This window comes from Tenrec ecaudatus, chromosome 18, assembly GCF_050624435.1.
Source record: "Tenrec ecaudatus isolate mTenEca1 chromosome 18, mTenEca1.hap1, whole genome shotgun sequence".
Lineage (NCBI taxonomy): Eukaryota > Metazoa > Chordata > Mammalia > Afrosoricida > Tenrecidae > Tenrec > Tenrec ecaudatus.
In genome coordinates this window covers 4,449,583-4,469,494 of record NC_134547.1, presented here as the reverse complement: position 1 = coordinate 4,469,494, position 19,912 = coordinate 4,449,583, and the positions used below count along the sequence as shown (strand labels likewise).

At 54.1% G+C, this 19,912-nt stretch overlaps 1 protein-coding gene across 1 annotated transcript in view; it reads left to right on the top strand.

Moving 5' to 3' along the window:
* The first annotated feature begins 1,485 nt into the window (after window positions 1-1,485).
* Window positions 1,486-19,912, top strand: part of PRKCG (protein kinase C gamma) — a 31,646-nt gene continuing 13,219 nt past the window's right edge. Inside the window, exons 1-10 of the mRNA XM_075536874.1 lie at window positions 1,486-1,655; window positions 2,244-2,275; window positions 3,981-4,063; window positions 7,292-7,403; window positions 7,590-7,721; window positions 9,569-9,725; window positions 11,949-12,083; window positions 13,334-13,421; window positions 13,695-13,724; window positions 19,606-19,758. Of these exons, the coding sequence (XP_075392989.1) occupies window positions 1,486-1,655; window positions 2,244-2,275; window positions 3,981-4,063; window positions 7,292-7,403; window positions 7,590-7,721; window positions 9,569-9,725; window positions 11,949-12,083; window positions 13,334-13,421; window positions 13,695-13,724; window positions 19,606-19,758 (1,092 nt within the window). The remainder of the gene's footprint in view (window positions 1,656-2,243; window positions 2,276-3,980; window positions 4,064-7,291; window positions 7,404-7,589; window positions 7,722-9,568; window positions 9,726-11,948; window positions 12,084-13,333; window positions 13,422-13,694; window positions 13,725-19,605; window positions 19,759-19,912) is intronic.

Sequence of the window (19,912 nt, the reverse complement as noted above, 5' to 3'; positions counted from 1 at the left end):
AAGCTGTCATTCCCCTCGCCAAGAGCCTGCCTGAGTCCTCTGGCGACACTTCAGGCTGGCCTGACTATTTTCTGGTTATACCTTGTACAGAGACCAGAGAGAGAGAGGGACGGGGGAGAGAGACACAGAGAGAGAGGGATGGGAAGAGAGACAGAGAGAGGGATGTGGGGGGAGGGGAGCCACAGAAAAGGAGAGATTCAGAGACAGGGGAGGGGGAAAGAGATAGAGTGAGAGAAATACAGAGCCGGAGAGAGAAATTCAGAAATGGGGAAAGATTCAGAGACAGAAGAGAGATGGAGGTGGGGGTCCGGTGGAGACAGGGAGAGAGAGTCAGATATTGAGAGTAACAGGAGAGAGACAGAGACATAGCAAGGAGAGTATGAAAAATAGATTGATAAATAGACGAGAAGAGATAAGGAGACAGAAGACATATTCAGAGGCAGGAGAGGGAGCAGAGATATGTACAGATTGTCATAGAGAGACTCAGAGCAAGGGAGAGACAAGAGACAGGGAGAGATAGAAACAAGACATTCACAGAGCCAGAGAGGCAAGTGGAGACAGGGAGAGAGATGGAAACCCAAGAATTTAGAAACCAGCTTACAGAAGAAGACTGGGGGTGGGAGTGGTTCACAGCGATGCAGTAGGACATACTGAGACCCCAAAGGGTCAAGGACACAGGGATCAGAGAGGGTCCCGGGATGAGTGACAGGCCCAGCGGGGAGCATGCAGGGAAGGAAATGGAGATACACACACAGAAATTCCCAGATCTCCGGAGAGGGAAATAACGGGCAGAGAGAGAGGGGTGGGGTGGGGTGGGAGTGGGTAGAGGAGAGAGACAAACAGAGACAAGGAGAGGAAGGAGACCATGAGAGACCTCACACAGACCCTAAGCAGCAAAGGCACCAGCAGCTGCGGGGCCAGCGAGGCGCCGCGGAGCCTCAGCTATCGCCCTGGAAAGAACGGAGTTTGTTGATTGACACAGTGACCGTCAGAGGCGCGGAGATCTGGGAAGTCGGAGACGGGAGGACGACAGATGGGTGGGGGGCAAGGCTCAGCGGATGCCCCCTCCCTCCAGCTGGTCCCTTGAGTGGGCGTGCGCACGTGTGCGCGTGGGGAAGGCATTGGTCCCGCGGTTCCGGGGGGGTGGGTGCAGTGGGGGGGCGCCTTTAAGACAAAACCCCGCCCCACAGTCGTCATGGCAACGCCCCCCCATCCCCACACCCGGGGCTCCCACATTTCAGCAGGTGCCAGATCTCCCGCCGCCGGCGCCCGTGCCTCGGGCTCCCGGGTGCCCCTTGGCAAGGCTGGTCCGGGCCGCGCCCGGGGCTGTGCGCTCTGCACCGGGGAAGCCTCGCTGCTTACCGCCAGGAGCTCCGCGCGGCGCCGCCAGCCTCCCGGGGGCTCCCGGCCCCTCCACCAGTCCTCCCATCACCACCCCCAGCCCGCGGGCAGCAGCCTGGTCCCTCTCGCCGGCTTCGTGGGCCCATGGCGGGCTTGGGCCCCGGCGGGGGCGACCCCGAGGGGGGACCCCGGCCCCTATTTTGCAGAAAGGGGGCTCTCCGACAGAAGGTGGTCCACGAAGTCAAAAGTCACAAGTTCACCGCTCGCTTCTTCAAGCAGCCGACCTTCTGCAGCCACTGCACGGACTTCATCTGGTGAGAGCCGGGGGCGGGGGCGCCCATCCCAGGGGGACAGCGCAGGGGACTGCGGGCGCAGGCTGGACCCAGGGTCCTGGGACAAGAGGGAGGAGGCACGGGGCTCAGACTGCGGGTCTGGAAACAGGGATTGCAGGTCGGGAACCCCGAGTCTGAGGGAGGAGGTCTGGGGTCAGGACTCCTGGTCTGAGGGAGGAGGCTTGGGGGTCCCCTACTAGACTCCTACTGTGAAGTAGGAGAGGGTTGGGGGCTTGGGGTAAGAAGGTCTGGGAGCCTTCCTGAGACCCAGGGAGGAAGGATCCGTAAGTGGGGGCCGGACTCCTGGGTCTGAAGAGGTGGGGGTTTCAGAGTGTGCTCCCTGAGGGAGGAGCGGGGAAGAAACCTGGCTGGGTGGGTCTGGGGGAGGAGGGGCCCAGGGGCCAGAGCCCCCAGATGTAGGAAGCAGCGGAGGGCGCGGTGTGTGTGTGTCAGTGGATGAGCGGTGTCTCATGCCCCGGGGTCCTGCAGGCAGAGGGCTGGCTGCGGTAGGAGGCGGGCGGGCCTCGGGGACCCCCGTGGGTGCTGACCTCTGCGTTTTGCCTCTTCCAGGGGCATTGGAAAACAGGGCCTGCAGTGCCAAGGTAAGCTCTGGGACCCTCGGAGGGTGGAGGCTTGCCCACCCCCAGCTGAGGCAGCTCTGGGCACACGTGTTCTCGGGTCCCCAGAGAGGCGCGGGGGAGCCAGGGGCGGGGGGTGTGGCCGAGACACAGCCTGGGTGGGGAGGGAAGCTTCTGTGGCGGGGCCGCAGGCGGAGGTGGTGCCAGGGGCCCTCCCTCGGCCGGCTCCAGGTGGGGACAGATATTTGGAGAATCTGTTGCCATGGAAACGGAATTTTTTTGAAAGGGGGAGGGGGGAGGCCTGAAGATGCAGTCAGAGCCCCCCCTCTCCACTTCCGTCTCCATAGCAACCGGAGCCATCCTAGGCAAGGGCAAGCCGGGTGGGGTCAGCGATGGGAGGGTGGGGGGTCCCCCAGGCGGGGACTGGTGGCGATGGAGGGTGGGAGAAGGGGGGGGGGGCGAGTCCTACAGCACCAGCTGCCACTGCTGAGAACAGAGTGAGTCAGGGAGGGGGTGCGGCCGGCAGCGGGCGCCCCCAGACTCACTTGTGCCCACGTTGCTGTTGTCTCTGAACGGAGCCCAGTGGGGTCTCTGCCCAGCTGGCCTGGGCGCTCTCTGTCCCCTGGGGGTGTGTACCTGTGGGGTCTCTGCTCCTGGTTCCTCACAAGGTTCTGGGGTCTCTGTGCCTGTCTGTCTCTAATTTAAGTTCATCGTCCATTGCCCAGGGTCTGTTTATGGGTCTCTGTCTCTGTGTTTCTCTAATGTGTGGATTTCGCCTCTAATTCTCCCCTTACCCCTACACCCTATCTCTTGATGTCTCCCACCCTCTACCTCTGTCTCTCTCTGTGTGGGGGTCCCACTCTGTTGAGGTCTCACTGTGTGTGTATGTGTGTGTGTGTGTATGTGTGTGTGTGTGTGTGTGTGTTGGAGTCTGTTTCTGTATCTTTCTGTACTGGGTCTCTCTCTGGGTTGGAGTCTCTCTGTCTCTCTCTGTTGGGGCTTCTGATCTCCTGTCAGAGTTTTTGTTGATGTCTCAGAGAGAGAGAGAGAGTGTGTGTGTGTGTTGGGGCTTTCTTTCTCTCTCTCTCTCTCTCTCTCTGTATTGGGGTCTCTCCCTGGATTTGCCAAGGCCTCTCTCTGGCTTTCTGTGTGTTGGGTTCTCTCTCTGAGTTGGGTCTCTGAGTGGGTTAGAGTCAGTCTCTCTGTGTTGGGGTCTCTCTCTGACTCTTTGTGTTGGGGTCTCTGTCTCTCTGTGTCTCTTTATATATGGGTCTCTTTCTGGCTCTCTGTGTTGGAGTCTATGTTGGGGTCTATATCTGTCTCTCTGCACCTCTTTCTATGTTGGGGTCTCTGTCTCTGTTTGGTGGGTCTCTGTCTCTGTGCTGAAATTCCCTTCTGTGTTGGGTTTCTGGTGGGATCTCACTATTGAGGTCTCTCTGTCTTGGGGTCTCTCAGTTGAAGTCTCTCTGTCTGTGTTCTCTATGTATTGGGGTCTCACTCTCTCTCTGTGTTGGGGGTCTGTTGAAATCTCTCTCTGGCTCTGTATGTTGGAGTCTCTGTCTCTGTGTTGGGGTCTCTCTATCTTGACATCTCTATGTTGGGGTCTCTGTCTCTGTGTTGGGGTCTCTGTCTCTGTGTTGGGGTCTCTCTGTCTTGATGTCTCTCTGTGTTGGGGTCTCTCTGGACTCACCTGGGTCTCTTTCTCTGGATCTGTGACTCTTCCCTGCAGTGTGCAGCTTTGTGGTCCACCGGCGATGCCACGAATTTGTGACCTTCGAGTGTCCAGGCGCTGGGAAGGGGCCCCAGACGGACGTGAGTGCCCAGACACCTGGTTCCTCCTCCACCGGCCGCACCCCGCCCTCACCCCCTCGGCGTCCGTCCCAATTTCTCCTGCTATTTTTAAGGCTGGGAGGGGAGGGGGGCTGGAGAGATAGGGGAGCTTGCCTGGCCCAGATTCCCTGCCCTTGGCCTGGAAAGGGGAAATAGAGGGGGCGCTGAGACAGTCTGGGGACACAGGTGGGAGACAGAGTGGGAATTGGTGGAGGTTGGCTGGGACCCTGAAAACACAGAAGGAGAGAGATGTGGAGAGAAAGATGCTGATGAGAGATTAGATGGAGGGGCCAGCTGGTCCAGGGCCAGGAGCTAGAGTGGGTGACCGAGACCTGGAGAGTGGGCTCGAGGGGGCAACATGTCCATCTCAGGCATGGGGGTGGGGGCGGGCCGGCTGGGGCTAGAAGTGCTGAGGGAAACAGATTTCTGGGCACCTGAGAGACAGACAGAAGAGGGATGTGTAGGGTGGTTTGGGGGATACTGACAAAGGGGGGGATTCCGGAGGGATCCAGCAGTAAGTGTACACACATGTGTACCTGCAGGGACCCCTCACCTTACAAGCATACACATACTTGTACCTGTAGGGACCCCTCCTTAACAAGCACACACATACATACCTGCAGGTATGAACTCAAGGACACACACACACACACACACACACACAAACACACACACACACACACTGTCTCTTCAGAGGTGCACCAGTGACTTTCACGAATAATCACCCTTGATCCTCATCCAAGGAGTCTTGCTGGCATAGTCTGTTACACGGCTGCAAACCACAAGGTCATCTGTTTGAACCCACCAGCTGCTCCAAAGGGAGAAAGATGAGGCTTTCTATTTCTGTAAGGAGTTACAGTCTCAGAAACCCCCGGGGGCAGTTCCACCCTGTCCTGTAGGATCACTGTGAGTCGGCAGTGACTCGGTGGCAATGCATTTGCATGATTTTTGTGAGCTCCATCCTGCTTCCCGCTGCCCCTTTCTGAGTGGCCACTAGCAAACTCCTCTCTGAGCCTGTGTCCAGCCCTGTACCATGGGGCTGCTGGTCCAGTGCTGCCGGACAGACAGAGCAACCACCAGGAATGTCCTCTGTTGGCCCTGTCACTTATGATGGCAGAGAGAGAGGCAGGCAGAGGGAAAGACTAAGAGGCAGGAGTGAGAGAGAAGGAGGAGAGGGCCAGAGGAAGACAAGCAAAGGGAGAAAGAGAGAAGGGCAGAGGCAGGGGAGAGAGAGAAGCAGGGGAGAGACAGGGAGAAAGAAAAGGATGGAGAGAGACAGAGGCAAAAACAAAGAGTAGAGAGAGAGAGAGAGAGAGAGAGAGAGAGAGAGAGAGAGAGAGAGAGAGAGAGAGAGAGAGAAAGGAGAGAGAGACAGAGAGAAAGAGACAAAAGTCGGTGAGGCGTCCTGCTCCCTAGGCAGACGGACAAAATGAGGCTTACAGAGACTGTCCTTTGCAGAACATCTCAGAGGCCATCGGCCCCCAGTGCCTCTGACATTTCTGACTCCTTCACTGCGGCCCTGGCCACCGGCTTCACCTGCACCCCTGGGGCTGTGCTTAGTTACTGAGGACCAGCCTGACTCCCAGACTCCCAGTCCAGGGCCACCTCCCCACCCCCATGGTTCTTCTAAGCTGCCATCTTTTTACAGGGGAGGCCTGGGGACGACGGGCAGGGCTGAGTGTTAGGCGCATGGTCACCAGTCGCTCCTTGGAAGAACGTAGAGATTGACCACCTGAGAAGCCCACAGGGGGCCACTCCACTCTGCCCACTAGGGTCACTGTGACTCGGAACCGACTGGAGGGCCACGGGTAACCTCTAAGAGAGCAGCCATCCCAACCCCCAGATCTCCTCCCGGGGAGCCCCACGTGAGAGTCCTGATTAGCAGCAGGTGCTTAGCCCCTGCGCCACCAGGGCTCCACCATCAGCCAGCTGCTCACCGCAGTTATCTGAGATGCAGCATAAGGCCGAGTCTGCTCCCACCTCATAAGGTTATAACCAGACCAAACTCAGCCTCTAGATCGCCAGCGTTGCTTCAAGAGATGGATTTATTTCTTTTCATTTGTCAGACGGGAGGCTCTGGGGGCTTGAGGCTTGCCCCCAAACCACACCGCTGGGAAGTGGAAGGACGCTGATCTACATACAGGTCTGTGTGGGCACGGCAGTCGCTAATGATCACCACACTAATAAAACGAGCAGGAAGGCTAACTGCCCAGTGGAGCGCAATCAACCTTCCAGGCCCTGCTGTTCTTTCATTTTCGTCTCCCCGACTCCCTGGGAGAGAAGAGTCCTATTTCTCAACCCACTGGAGACCCAGGCACCAGGCAAAGGCTGGGAACCAGTGCAGCTGCTGCATTACACAGGCTGACCCTGGATGATCTACAATTCCGAGTGGACTTCAAGTCCTTGGAGAACTGCTTTGTGGGAACAGTGGAAGGCAGGGACTATGGGATGATGTGGGGGGTGGGGGAGCGGGGGCACATCGGTTCACAAAAGACTTGCCTGGACGCTCTTGGACATTTCAATCACCCATTCCTTCAGGTCCCACAGAAGCCCAGAGTGGGTGAGCATTTGGCTGTGAGCAAAAAGGGTGGACATTGGAACCTGCCCAGTGAGATCCTCTAGGATCCACACGCTCATAGTTTGCTCCTGGAAAGGCCACAGGACAGTCGCCTCTATCACCTGCGTTCAAACGTAGAGGCTCCAGCAACCCCAAGCCAAACCTGACTCCACAGTGACCCCTGTAGGGCAGAGTTGAACAGCCTCGTGGAGTTTAGGACGCTGCCCTGTTTTCAGAAGCAGCTGGCCTTGTCTTCCTCCCTTGGTTGGAACAACAACACCAAAAATACCCAAGCCCGCTGCCAAGTTGATCATGACCCATAGCCGACCCTGGGGGGGCGGGCAGAGTAAAACTCCCAGGTGGCGTCCAAGGCTGTCAATGTTTATGGAAGCAGACCGCCTCATCTTTCTCCTGAGAAGCAGCTGGCGGGTTCAAACCGTCAGACTTTCGCTCTTTAACCTCCTGGTCGAGCCTGTTCGAACTCTCAGATCTTGAGGTTAGCAGCCCCTAGGCAAACCCCCCAGCGTCACCAGGGCGCACGCATGGGAGGGAGGGTGAACGTGTGAGTGACAGGGAACCAAGGGCTTGGTGACACAGACACCGCCCCCCCCCCTCCGCGCTCACTGCCTCTCGCACCCTCCCACCACCCCCAGGACCCCCGAAACAAGCACAAGTTCCGCCTGCACAGCTATAGCAGCCCCACCTTCTGCGACCACTGTGGCTCCCTCCTTTACGGACTGGTTCACCAGGGCATGAAATGCTCTTGTGAGTATGGGGCCCGCCACTTCATTCCAAGTCCTTTATCCCCTCGGTGATGGGGTGTGGGGAGGTGGGCGGTTTAGGGGCCAGGCCTCGGCAGGCCAATGCCAAGGGACGGGGCCTGCAGTTCGAAGCAGGATCCCCAATGTTGGTCTTTCCAACGTCCCCCCCTCCTCGCCCCGCGCCCCGCAGGCTGCGAGATGAACGTCCACCGCCGCTGTGTGCGCAGCGTGCCCTCCCTGTGCGGGGTGGACCATACCGAGCGCCGCGGACGCCTGCAACTGGAAATCCGCGCCCCGACTTCAGATGAGATCCACATCACTGGTGAGCCCCCCGCCCTCGCCCTGCGGAGAAACCCAGTCCCAATGCTCCCTGCGCCCCTAATCCCGGACATGAGACCATTTCTGACCCCGTGGACAGAGTAGAACTACCCTGCCCAAGCCTATGACTCTTTTTTCCGGGACTGCCACTTCTTTCTTCCGCGCCACCGCAGCTCATAGGATGCGAACCACCAACCTGCTGGAGTTTAGCAGCTCAGAGCTTATCAGAAAGCACCAAGAGAGGTCCTTTGGTGTGGGCCAGGGTGCCACTGAATTCACCCCTCCTCTAGGTAGCTGTCACTTTGCTTTCAGACGAGGATCTAGGAAAAGTCGGCGGTTCAAATCCGCCCCGGGGTGCTGTAGAGAAAAGGCCTGGCAGTTCGGCTCTGTCACACGTGGAGTGGCCCAGAGTCGGAACTGATGCCACGGGAATGCATGCGTGCGTGTGTAGGTGCGTGGTGGTGGTGGTGGAGATGGTTTGGCTTGCTCTCGGGGCTCAAGCCTAGCTGGGAAACCGTGCCCCTCAAGAGGCCACGCCCACGCAATAGCTCCCGCCCGCCAGAAGGCCGAGCACTGGGCCAGCCACGCCCACTCTCGCTCACAGCCCCGCCTCCAGCCTCTTTCCCCGCCCTCTTTTTCTCCTCTTCCGTGTCTGCTCCAACCCTTTCTGCGCACGCACAATTCCACGACATTGGCGGCCAAGTTGGTGTTCTTTGAGGGGGCGTTTTCTGAGCTGTTCTTCCCCTATGCTTGATCATCAAAAACTCCCTCCCCCACCCCACCCCCACTCCCGCCAAGGTTCCTACTGGACCTTTGACTCTATAGATAACCTGTTCTAGGTATCCACATTCTTGTCCAGGTGCAATGGGAGGGCCAAGTTCTAGGGAGCGCTGGTGGCGCGGCGAGTTAAGTGGTGGTTTAAAGTCGCCAGTGCGTGCACACACATACACGCATGTGAGAGAGATGAAGCGGTCCAATTCGCTTCCATAAAGATTCAAACCAAACCCACTGCTGTGGAACTGGCCCATAGCTACCCCCTGTGGGGGGGTCAGAGACTGTGGGAATTCACGGGAGTAGAGAGCCCCATATTTCTCTTGAGGAGCAGCTGGTGGTTTCGAACTGCTGACCATGGGAGTAGAAAGCCCCGTATTTCTCCCGAGGAGCAACTGGTGGTTTCGAACTGCTGACCTTGAGGTTAGCAGCCTAACGCATAACCATACCCCACCAGGGCTCCTCCCTTAATTTCTCCTCTGCCCATGTCTTCCATACCTTGTGTTAGAATCCACAGTGGAAGCAGTGGAGGCTTGGGGTTTTAGGATCCTAACGGGCTCGGATTTCCCGTGTGGTAATATGGGCAGGTGGAGCGTTGGGGTTGCTAATGGAAAGGTCAGTAGTTCAAACCCTCCAGCCGCTCTGTGTGAGGAAGACGAGGCTTTTGTCAAGATTGACAGCCTGGGGCCGCGGTGGGCTTCTCTACTTTGCCTGGTGTTGTTAGGTAGTGTCCAGTCTGTTCCAACTCACAGCGAACCTGTGCACAACAGAACACAGCAAGGCCCTGTCCTGCGCCATCTTCACCGTTCTTCTTAGGTTGAAATCCATTGGTACAGGCACTGTGCCCATCCATGTCGTCGAGAGCCTTCCTGTTTTTTTGCTGCCCCTCCAACGTACCAGACAGGATGTCTTTCCCCAGGGACAGGTTCCTCCTGATGATGTGTCCAAAGTATTATCTCTTAGGCTCACTATGAGGTGGAATCAACTTCACAGGAGTGGGCTTGGTTTGAGATGGTGGGGGGTGGTGCAGATGGGCAGAGATGGCCACCCCATCCTGACCCTAGTCATCTCTCTCCTCAGTGGGGGAGGCCCGTAACCTTATTCCGATGGACCCCAATGGCCTGTCAGATCCCTACGTGAAACTAAAGCTCATCCCGGACCCTCGGAACCTGACAAAGCAGAAGACCCGGACGGTGAAAGCCACGCTAAACCCCGTGTGGAACGAAACCTTCGTATTGTGAGCCCGGGGTTGGAGGAGGCGGAGGGGATGGCGGGGCGAGAACAAGCTTGAGGTGCCACAAGATCACCTGGTGGGAGGCGTTATGACAGAGGGAATCTCAAGAGTCAGAGGAAGCAGAGTAGGGAGTGGAGGGACTAGGGAGATGGAAGGGAGAGTAAACTGGGTGAGTGTTTCAGCCCACCACACTGCGGGCATGCTTCTGAAACGGTTGGTCCTTGTGCTTCGTGGGTGGCAGAGGTGGGAGGGGGCAGTAATCACTTAATCACTTCTGTTGCCCTTTGACCATCCTGACTCCCATGGGTTTGACTGTAACTGTGGCTGACTTTAGGGGGCAACTGCGACAGGTGAGAACCACCCTGTGAGTTTCCAAGACTGTAACAGTTGACAGGAGTAGAAAGTCCTGTATTTCTCCTGCGGAGAAGCCGGTGATTTTGAACTACCGACCTTACAGGCTTAGCAGCCCAACGCACAACCACCTACCTATCAGGGCTCCTTCCTAAAAGGTTACAGTCTCAGAAGCCCACAGGAGCAGATCTACCTGTCCTATAGGGTGGCTGTGATTCAGCATGGCTGTGAGTTTGTTTGTTTGTTTGAAAGGGACGCACTGGTGGGGTCAGTGGGTCAAGTGTTAGGCCACTAACCCAAAGGTTGGTGGTTCAAACCCACCAGCTGCTCCCTGGGGGAAAGATGAGGCAGTCTGCTGCATCAGTTGGCAGGTGCTTACTTCAGTCACTGCACGACCAGGAAGCTTTATGTAGGGCCTGTGAAACAAAGGGAGGTTCAGAGCAGGACCACAGACCACAGACAGACACACACAGATACTCAGAGACGTGTTCAGAAGGGGGAAGGGTGTTAAGAGAGGGAGGGTCCTGAGGAAGATGGTGTTCAGAGGAGGGAAAGGTAGGGTGGAGTGGATGTGTAGAAAGAAAGAGGCAGATGGGAGACAGCTGAAATGACCTAGGGAGCTAGGAGAGGGAGGGAGACCCAAAGAAGGAGAAAGCGTCTTAGAAGAAGAGCCACAAACTGACAGAAAGATCCATGCAGACCAGACAGAATGCTAGGTGGAAGGGGAGAGGGTGAGAGGGAGGACTTTGGTGGGATATGCATGGGGGAGGGAGGGATGGATGGGAGAGGATGTGGTAGGTGGGGGTAAAGATAGGTGGCGTGATTGGATAGATAGGGGTAGTGGATGGATGGGGGTCGTCAGATGGGTGAGGGTAGGAGTAGGGTGAGGTAATTGGATAGGGGGTATGAAAGTTGGATAGGTGGATGGGGTAGTTAGATATAGGTTAGTGGGGTAGTTGGATAGATGGGGGTAGTGGATAGGAGTGGGGTGTAGTGTGACATAATTGGATAGGTGGATATGAAATTTGGATATGGTGGGTGGGATAATAGGATAGGTCAAATGGGGATAGCTGGATGGATGGGGTAGCAGCTAGGGTGGGGTGTGGATAAGGATGTGGGTTAATTGAATTGGTGGATGGGGTAGTTGGTTGGGTGGAGGTAGTGGATGGGTTGGGGATGGATAGATGATGTGTGGGGTAGTTATAAAAGTGAGGGAAGTGACCGGTTGGGGGAGTGAGTGAGTAGGCGACTGAATGGTCGGGGAAGTAGATAGGTGGTTGGATTGGTGGGAGTGTATATGGGTGGGGGGCATGAGTGGCAAGGAGGGGAGAAGAGAGAAAAGGACACACACATGTACACAGCACAGAGTGAAAGAGAGAATCCAGGAGACGGGTGGGAGGAGTGGACCAAGACTTCCTGAGAGAGCCCAGAGTAACTGTCTGTATTTATAAGATGCCCAGAGGGTGGAAGAAAGGAGTCCTGGGGGTGCAGTGGGTGATGTGTTGAGCTGCAAACCACAACATCAGCAGTTCAAACCCACCAGCCGCTCAGCAGATGAGATGACGCTTTCTACTCTCCTTAAGAGTTGAGGTCTCAAAAACCCACAGGGGTCACTTCTACTCTGTCCTTCAGGGTCTCCATGAGTCAGACTCCACTCAATGGCAATGATTTTGAGTTTGAAATTGAGATTGAATTAGTTTGAGATTGAGTTTGAGACTGGGACCCCCTTCAGAAGAAACCGAGATAGAAGAGTGCTTTGCAGAACAATTAACAGAGGCTTGAGGACCCCAGCTCACCCACCGGGTAATTCCCCGAGATGAAGAAGGGTTGGGGAGCCAAGACCACTGCCTCTCACTGCACCCCACATTCCTGCAGCAACCTGAAGCCGGGTGACGTGGAACGCCGGCTCAGTGTGGAGGTGTGGGACTGGGATCGGACTTCCCGCAACGACTTCATGGGGGCCATGTCCTTTGGGGTGTCGGAGCTGCTCAAGGCGCCTGTGGACGGCTGGTGAGGAGGGGCCGGGCCAGGGCCTCAGCGTGTCCCTCTGTCCATCTGCTGCTGTCCCTCACTCACTCCTCCTTCAAGCCCTCCCCCTCCCCATCCCCCCTTTACGCCTCCTCCTCTGCTTTCCCTACCCTCCTCCTCCTCCACTTGTGTGGTTATTTGCCTTCTTCTCCCTGCTACAACTCCTCCATCTTCCTCCTCCCCATTTTCTTCATCCGCTCTTCCTATTCTCCTTCTCCCCCTCCTCTTCCTCCTTGTCATCATTTTTTCTTCCACCTCTCCTCGTTTTCTTCATGTCCTCCTCCGCCTCTTCTTCCCCCCTTTCCTCTCCTCCTCCTATTCTTCCTCTCCTCCTCCTCATGCACTCTGCATCTCCTTCTACTCCCCCTCGTCTTCACCTGCTCCTTCACGGCCTCCTCATTCTCCAATCCTCTCCCCCTAGTGTTAGGCTGGGGTGACCAGAGAAACAAATCCAGGGAGACTCCTATGTGGATAAGAAGAGCTTTCTATCAAAGAGTAATTGTACATTGAGAAAACATCCCAGCCCAGGCCAGATCAAGTCCATCTGTCCGATACCAGTCCATAAATTCCTCTGTAGACTCACACAACACATGCAATGATGCCGAATGCAGGGAGATCACAGGCCGGTGAGTGAAAAATCTTGCGGATCCAATGGAGGTCGAAGCATCTCAACACTGGTGGCAGGTCTCCATGGTTTTCCTCCAGCTCTCTGGGTATCTCCGCAGCAGGGAAGGGAAGGCAGGGAGAGTGTGTGTCCCACCTCCAGGGAGGAAGACAGGAGTTCCCAGAATCCCCAGGAGAAGGCCATGCCCACCCAGAGGTCTCATTGGCTATGACCTGATTGACACGCTAGACTCCACCCCTTCACTCAAGTTGACAGGAGATGATGTAACTGCCACCTCCTCCTCCTCATTGCCGCTTCCTTCTTTCCTCCTCCTCCCCCTCCTCATCTCTCGTTTCTTCCTCCTTTCTTCTTGTTCTTCCTCTCTCTCTCCTGATCTCACCCTTCCTCTCCCTCCATCCCTGGAACTCCATCCCTCTCCCTCCCCTCTTCTCTTTCTCTCACTCTTCTGCTTTCTCTCCTCTCCCTCTCCTCCTCTTACCTCAATCTTCCTCTCTTTCTGTTTCTGTGTCTGTCTCTCTTCTTCCTTTCGGGTGTTGTCTCGGCCTCTCCCATGGGTGCCCCCGTCTCCCCGGCCCCCGCCCTGTCCTGGTCTCCGTCTGCATGTTAGGTACAAGTTACTGAACCAGGAGGAAGGCGAGTATTACAATGTGCCGGTGGCTGATGCTGACAACTGCAGCCTCCTCCAGAAGTTTGAGGTACCCAGACCCTGGCTTCCCCAGGGGCGCCTAGCACAGCCCTCAAAAGCTCAGGGCTGGTCTCTCCCAACACCCAGTGGTGCCCACTATCCCTTGGACTACATTTTCCAAGAGGCCTTGGGGATCCCTTCTCTATTCTTCTAGGGAGCTCTAGCCCCTGGGTCTGATGGGAATTGTAGTTCTTATTTATCCCCACGACTGGGGGCGGGGTGTAGTGTGGGCCCCTTCTCCTTCCTCTCTCAGGGCCCTGACCCTGGTGTTCTTCTCTCCCAGGCCTGTAACTACCCCCTGGAACTCTATGAGGTGAGTAGAATGAGATGTTGAAGGAGATATTTTCATTCTAGGGTCTCTTTCTCTCCCCCGCCCCGCCCTTTGATGTTTGCCTTCAATTCCATGCATGCTGTTTCCTCCTCTACTTTGTTCCAGGTTTAGCACTTGCTGAGCAATCCTAGGGATTCGGGGTGAATCCAATCCTATCCCTACTCTCAAGCGTAGGACAGCGTAGATGCTTAAAACAGAGGGTGGTGAGATGAAGTCTAATTAGCCCAAGACGCATGTGGCTCACCATGGGTTGGGCTGGGCTCTGGTTGTGGTTTGGGTGTGGGACACTGGACTAACATGGTGAGACCACTAATGCAACTGCAGGAAAGGTGGTCAGTGGGGACTTTCCCAGATGCTTGACTTGATCATGGTAGCCTTTCTCTCCTCCATTCACCTTTAACCGTTTTTTTTTTAAATAACAGTTTTATCGGCACTTCATCCGCATGCCATACAATTCAATACTCCAATCATATCAAGAGGAACCGTGCAGTAGACACCGCAGTGCATTCTAGAACACATTCTTCTTCCTTATACTCATGGTTGTTCATGTGATCCTTACACTTTTTCATGATGGCCAGACTATACCGCCACGACGCATTCTCCAATTCAACACCTTCCACATGTATCATTCAGTGGCGAGGCTCATACGCTTCATGTTGTACGACCATGATTCATGTGCTTTTCCAAACGATTCCACCACCATTAACATACCCTCCCTCCATGGTAATCAAGTTTGGTTTCCTTTCCTTTCCTTTTTTTTAAGTAGCTTTCTTGATACAACATTCACATATCATCCACTTCCTTCGTTAAATCGCTTAAAAAACAATCAAACCGGAGTTGTAGATATGTCATCACAATTGGTTCTAACACTCCCTCTTCCCACTCTTAACTTTTTAGATTGTGGTTTGGGTGAACGTTTGTTTACAAAGCAAATCGCTTTTCAACTCAACACTCCATACACACTCTGTGTCACGTCCTGGGTTGCCAGCCCCACAATGTGACGTCACTCACCCAAGTCCTTCATGTTTTTCTCCTTCTTATTCCTCCTACTCTCTCCTGTCCAACACCTTCCCCACCCACACCTACACCCACACCTGCCTTCTGAACTTTGTCTCTTGGCTAGCGCTGCCCCTTTGATCACTAGTGGTTTGTTGTTCTAAGGAATGGGTATTTCCTGGTGCTACTGGCCTCCTTACAGACCTGGCTGAAAGGCAAATCAGGAGGTGGAGTTCAGTGCCAGGCTTGAAGGATGTCTAAGGGCCATGGTCTTGCAGGTTCCACCCACCGGTGCACCTTATGATTTTTAATTTTGCTTCACATATTTTCTCCCGCCCGGTCTTTGGTGGTCCCTTTCAGCCTCGTGGTGTAGTGGGCTGCTCGCTGGTGGGGGAACCACGAGGTCAGCAGTTCAAATCTACCAGCTGCCCCATAACAGAAAGATGAGGTAGTCTGCTCTCCGCTCCAGTCCAGAGTTACAGCCTCTTCAGAAACCCACAGGACGGACGTCCAGGGGATCTGTGAGTTGGCATCAACTCAATTGCAGTGAGTTTAGTTTGGTTTTCAAAGAGGTGGGTAGCGGTCACTAGGCAACAACTAGTTTTCTGGACTTGGTTTCCTGAATCCTAGGGTTCGTGTGGTCCCTTTGTCCTTTGGTGGCTTTCTTCCATTCATGGTGAGGCTGGCCTAGGACCAGGTTGTGACTCGCTCTGGTGTGCACAGGGTTGCCGTGAGTCAAAAACTACTTGATGGCCCCTAACAGCCGCAGCAAGTGTCTTTGATGGTCTTTATTCTTTTTTGCTCTGGAAGGAGAGCGGCCACCAGTTCCATCTTTGATGTCCACCCACAAGACTTTTTTTTAAACCTTAAAGTATTTTTAATCTTTTTTTTTATTGACAAAATCATGCCGCACTTTTTACTCAAAACATCTTTCCTCATTTTAGATCATTTAATTGGTGGCTCGTACAACTCTTATCACAATCCATACATCCATCCATGATGTCAAGCACATTTGTACATTTGTTGTCCTCATCATTCTCAAAACATTTGCTTTCTAATTGAGTCCTTGGTATCAGTTCCTCATTTTTACCCCTCCCCACCCTCCCTCCTTCATGAACCCTTGATAATTTATAAATTATTTTTTCATGTTTTCCATTGACCACTGTCTCCCTTCACCTATGTTTCTGTTCGTCCCCCTGGCGGGTGTGTGTTTGTGGGTGTGTGTACATTTATCATTGTGATCAGTTCCCCCTTTCTCCACCCACCTTCCCCTTCCCTTCCTGGTATCGCTACTCTCATTATTGGTCCTGAGGGGTTTATCTGTCCTGGATTCCCTGTGTTTTGAGCTCTTATAAGTATCAGTGTACATGCTCTGGTCTAGCTGGATTTGTAAGGCAGAATTGGGATCATGGGGAGGGGGTGCATTGGGGAGGGGTAAAGCATTAAAGAACTAGAGGAAAGTTGTATGTTTCATCGGTGCTATACTGCTTCCTGACTGGCTCGTCTCTTCCTTGTGACCTCTCTGTAAAGGGATGTCCAATTGTCTACAGATGGGTTTTGGTCTCCACTCTGCCCTCCCCCTCATTCACATCAATATGATTTTTTGTTCTGGGTCTTTGATGCCTGATACCTGATCCCATCGACACTTCATGATCACACAGGCTGGTGTGCTTCTTCCTTGTGGGCCTTGCTTCTTCTCAGTTAGATGGCCACTTGTTTATCTTCAAGCCTTTAAGATCCCAGTCTCTCCTCACCCAAGTAGGAGCGACAACATGGACACATTGTGGATTATGTTATGCAAGTTGAACTTAGTGCCATCACCACCCCCCACTTCCCAAGATGATGGCCCAGAGCTCTCATCGGTCCACTCACTCATTAAACACCTATTTCCTGAGGTGTTGGCCGAGCAGGCCCCTGCTGTGGGTGAGCTCCTTTTGCGGGGGAGAGTGACAGAAGATGATGTTCACACAGGGAAGAAATGTGTTCGTTTACAGAGACAGCCTTGGGCACCAGGGAGTCCTGGCACCACCTGAGAGTCAGAGAGCTTCCTGAAAGTTGATTGCAGGGTACCCCGAGAAAGAGAAAGACACAAAACTACCCACATGGCCTCATAGAAAATGGAAGTGCATGCCACCAAAGGGGTTCCAACACAGGGAACCCGACAGGGCACAGCAGAACTGCCCCCTACCCTGTGAGTTTTGGGGGGCTGTAGATCTTTACAGGAGCAGAAAGCCTGGTGGAGCACTTGAACCACTGACATTGTGGTTAGCAGCCTAATCCACTACGTCACCCAGCCCCCTGGACACTGCCTTCTCAACACACTGTACCACAGAGTAGAACTGCCCCATGGGGCTTCTGAGGCTGTGACTCATTATGGAAGCAACTGGTGGGTTCCAACGACCGACCTTTCCATTAGCTACTGAGCACTTTAACCATGGGGCCCCCAGAGCTCTAGGTAAAGAGAAGAGACCAGAGTCCCTTGTCAGAGGAAACCAGCCTCCAACAGCCGAAGGACCAGTGGGCACAATTGTACGGCGATAATATATAAAAGTGATAGTAAAGTCAAAGAGGATAGGAGAGAGAGTAGACACAGTGTATGGTCGCATGCTCAACTCAACTTCTCTTGATGGACCACGTGTAACTGGGAGAAGTGAGAGAGAAGCTTTACTATCTTGGGATATTTATAGGTAGCCAGAAGACATGCATATTCAGTAGTTACATGTATCACAAGGTGGGTGGTATCTACATTAAGGTCCCTGAGCTCCCAGGTGAGGAAATCTAATACCTGCATTGGGGAAAGGTACAAGGGGGGTTGGTTGTCACGGTGGGAAGAGAGAGCAAAAGGATCATTGTTGCTTCTGTAGGGAGATCGAACCAAACGTGTGCTCACTTGAAGGCAGCATAGCTGCTCAGGGGAGAGTCTGTGGGAATGCTATTTAAAGCAGGATCGTGTACTTGGACTTTATCTCTAACTTACCAACGTGGAGGCTTCCCTACCATGGACTACCAGCTTTCCAGACTCCCTCTGTCAGGTTAGGGGATATAGTCCTCGTCCTGTTTCCCTCCGTGTTAGTTTCCCACACAGACTCATCATTTTTGTGTGTGTGGTTGCTTTTACTTTTGTGTCTCCCGACATCGTGGCCCTGAGCCCCCAGGCTCCGTGACTCACTCCCTCAAGGTGTTTGGTTATGTCTAAGAAGTGTTCAACATTTTGCCTCCTGTGTGCCCCACCACACTCAGGGATATGCTTGCAGCAAAGGGAAATACCCAGGTACAAATAGGCACCATCAAACCTATTTATATTCATGGGTGCACTCCCACGCTCCTGCCCACACTTGCTCAGCCTGCCTGTCTCTCCAGGCATCTAGTGTTGGATCACCGTGTGGCAGGATTGCTTCCGCAGCAGCACACACCTCCACTTCTCTTGTCTTTAACTCTTGTCCTCCTCCAAGTTGGGTGTCTCTGCTTATTTAGGGTTGACCCGTCCCCTCTTATTGTCTACCCCCGTCTCCTTCACCCAAGGAGGTCCAAGGTAAGCAGGTCAGACTTGTGAGAGGATAGGTTGATTGACTAGTCACACAGCAGGCCGCCGGTGGCTCTCGGGATCAACAGACAATATGGCAGGCCATTGGCTGAAGTCTAAAGGCTGGAGGTGAACCAACCAGATGCATGAGCCAGAACCAGCAACCATTAAGCAAGCTTTCCACGGGGTCTATTTCTGTAAGAAAGGAGCTCTGGTGGCCGAGTTAGCATTGGGCTACTAACCACAAGGTCAGTTGTTTGAACTCACCAGCCGGTCTTCAGGGGAAAAGGTGAGGTTTTCTGCTCCTGTAAAATTTCACAGCCTCAGAAACCCACAGGGACAATTCTATTCTCTCCTTTAGAGTCACTGTGAGCCCCAAACACAATGAGATTCATATCGAAAGTAGCCCACAACCCCAGGAAACCTCCTTTCAGTTGTATCAGGATTAGTGATCACCTGAGTAAGGGAACTGCGCGCCACCCTCATCTTGGCTGCTTGGTGGCATAGTGGTTATGCAGTGGACTCCAATCCTTAAGGGAAGCAATTCAAAATCACCAGCTTCTCTGCTCCTTAGGAGAGAAAGATGGGGCTTTCTGCTATGGTATAGAATTGCAGTCTCAGAAACCCACAGGAACAATTCTACCCTGTCCTGTAGGGTTGCTATGAGCCGGCATCGACTTGATGGCAGTGAGTTTGGTTTCGTTGTTTGTTGCTGCTCACAGCAGATCCTGTCTTGGAGTTGATTACATGATAATTAGGTCACATCACGGGGTGGGGGAGGCCTCAATTCTCAAACCGTTGGGAATCCTGGCCCAATCATGTCAACACAAAACCCAACTATCAAGCCCCTAATAAAACGATTAAAAAAAAATAACCCAACTATCCCAGGATAGTAATGTCAACAATCAACAAAGGAACTAAATTCTACATCAACAATAACTCACTGCCATCAACTCCATGGACTCGGCGATCCTACAGCGCAGGGTAGAACTGCTGGGGGTTTCCCAGACTCTAACTCTTTACAAGAGTGGAAAGCCTCATCCTTCTCCCTGAGGAGTGACTGGTGGTTTTGAACTACTGACGGTTCAGGCTGGCTCCCCAGGCTTAACCAATACACCACCTGGGCTACCTACAGCAAGTCAAGCCTGAGTTAGATAATACATAAAGGTTACAGGGAGCCAGATAACGTTTGTAAGCAGGGAGGGGGCAGACAATTTTTCATCCTCTCGTGTATACCCCACCCCTTCATTCCACTCCTTCATTTCTGAAGGCTGGCTCTTTTGGGGCTCTCAATTTGTTTGGATCCTGACACTCACCTCCTGCTCTCTCGCCCCTGGTTCACAGCGGGTGCGGATGGGCCCGACCGGCTCCCCCATCCCGTCTCCATCTCCCAGTCCCACGGACTCCAAGCGCTGCTTCTTCGGCTTGAGCTCGGGCCGCCTGCACATCTCCGACTTCAGCTTCCTCATGGTTCTTGGGAAAGGCAGCTTTGGAAAGGTTAGACTCTGGGGAGGGGCGCCAGCGATGTCAGGGGGTGGCCAGAGCCTTCAGGAGCAAGTGCAGGGGATGAGGGAGGACCAGGTTTCCAGGGAGAGAGATAGGCAAGGGTGGGGGGGATGGGTAGTATGCTTCTCAGAGAAGGGTGCGTGCG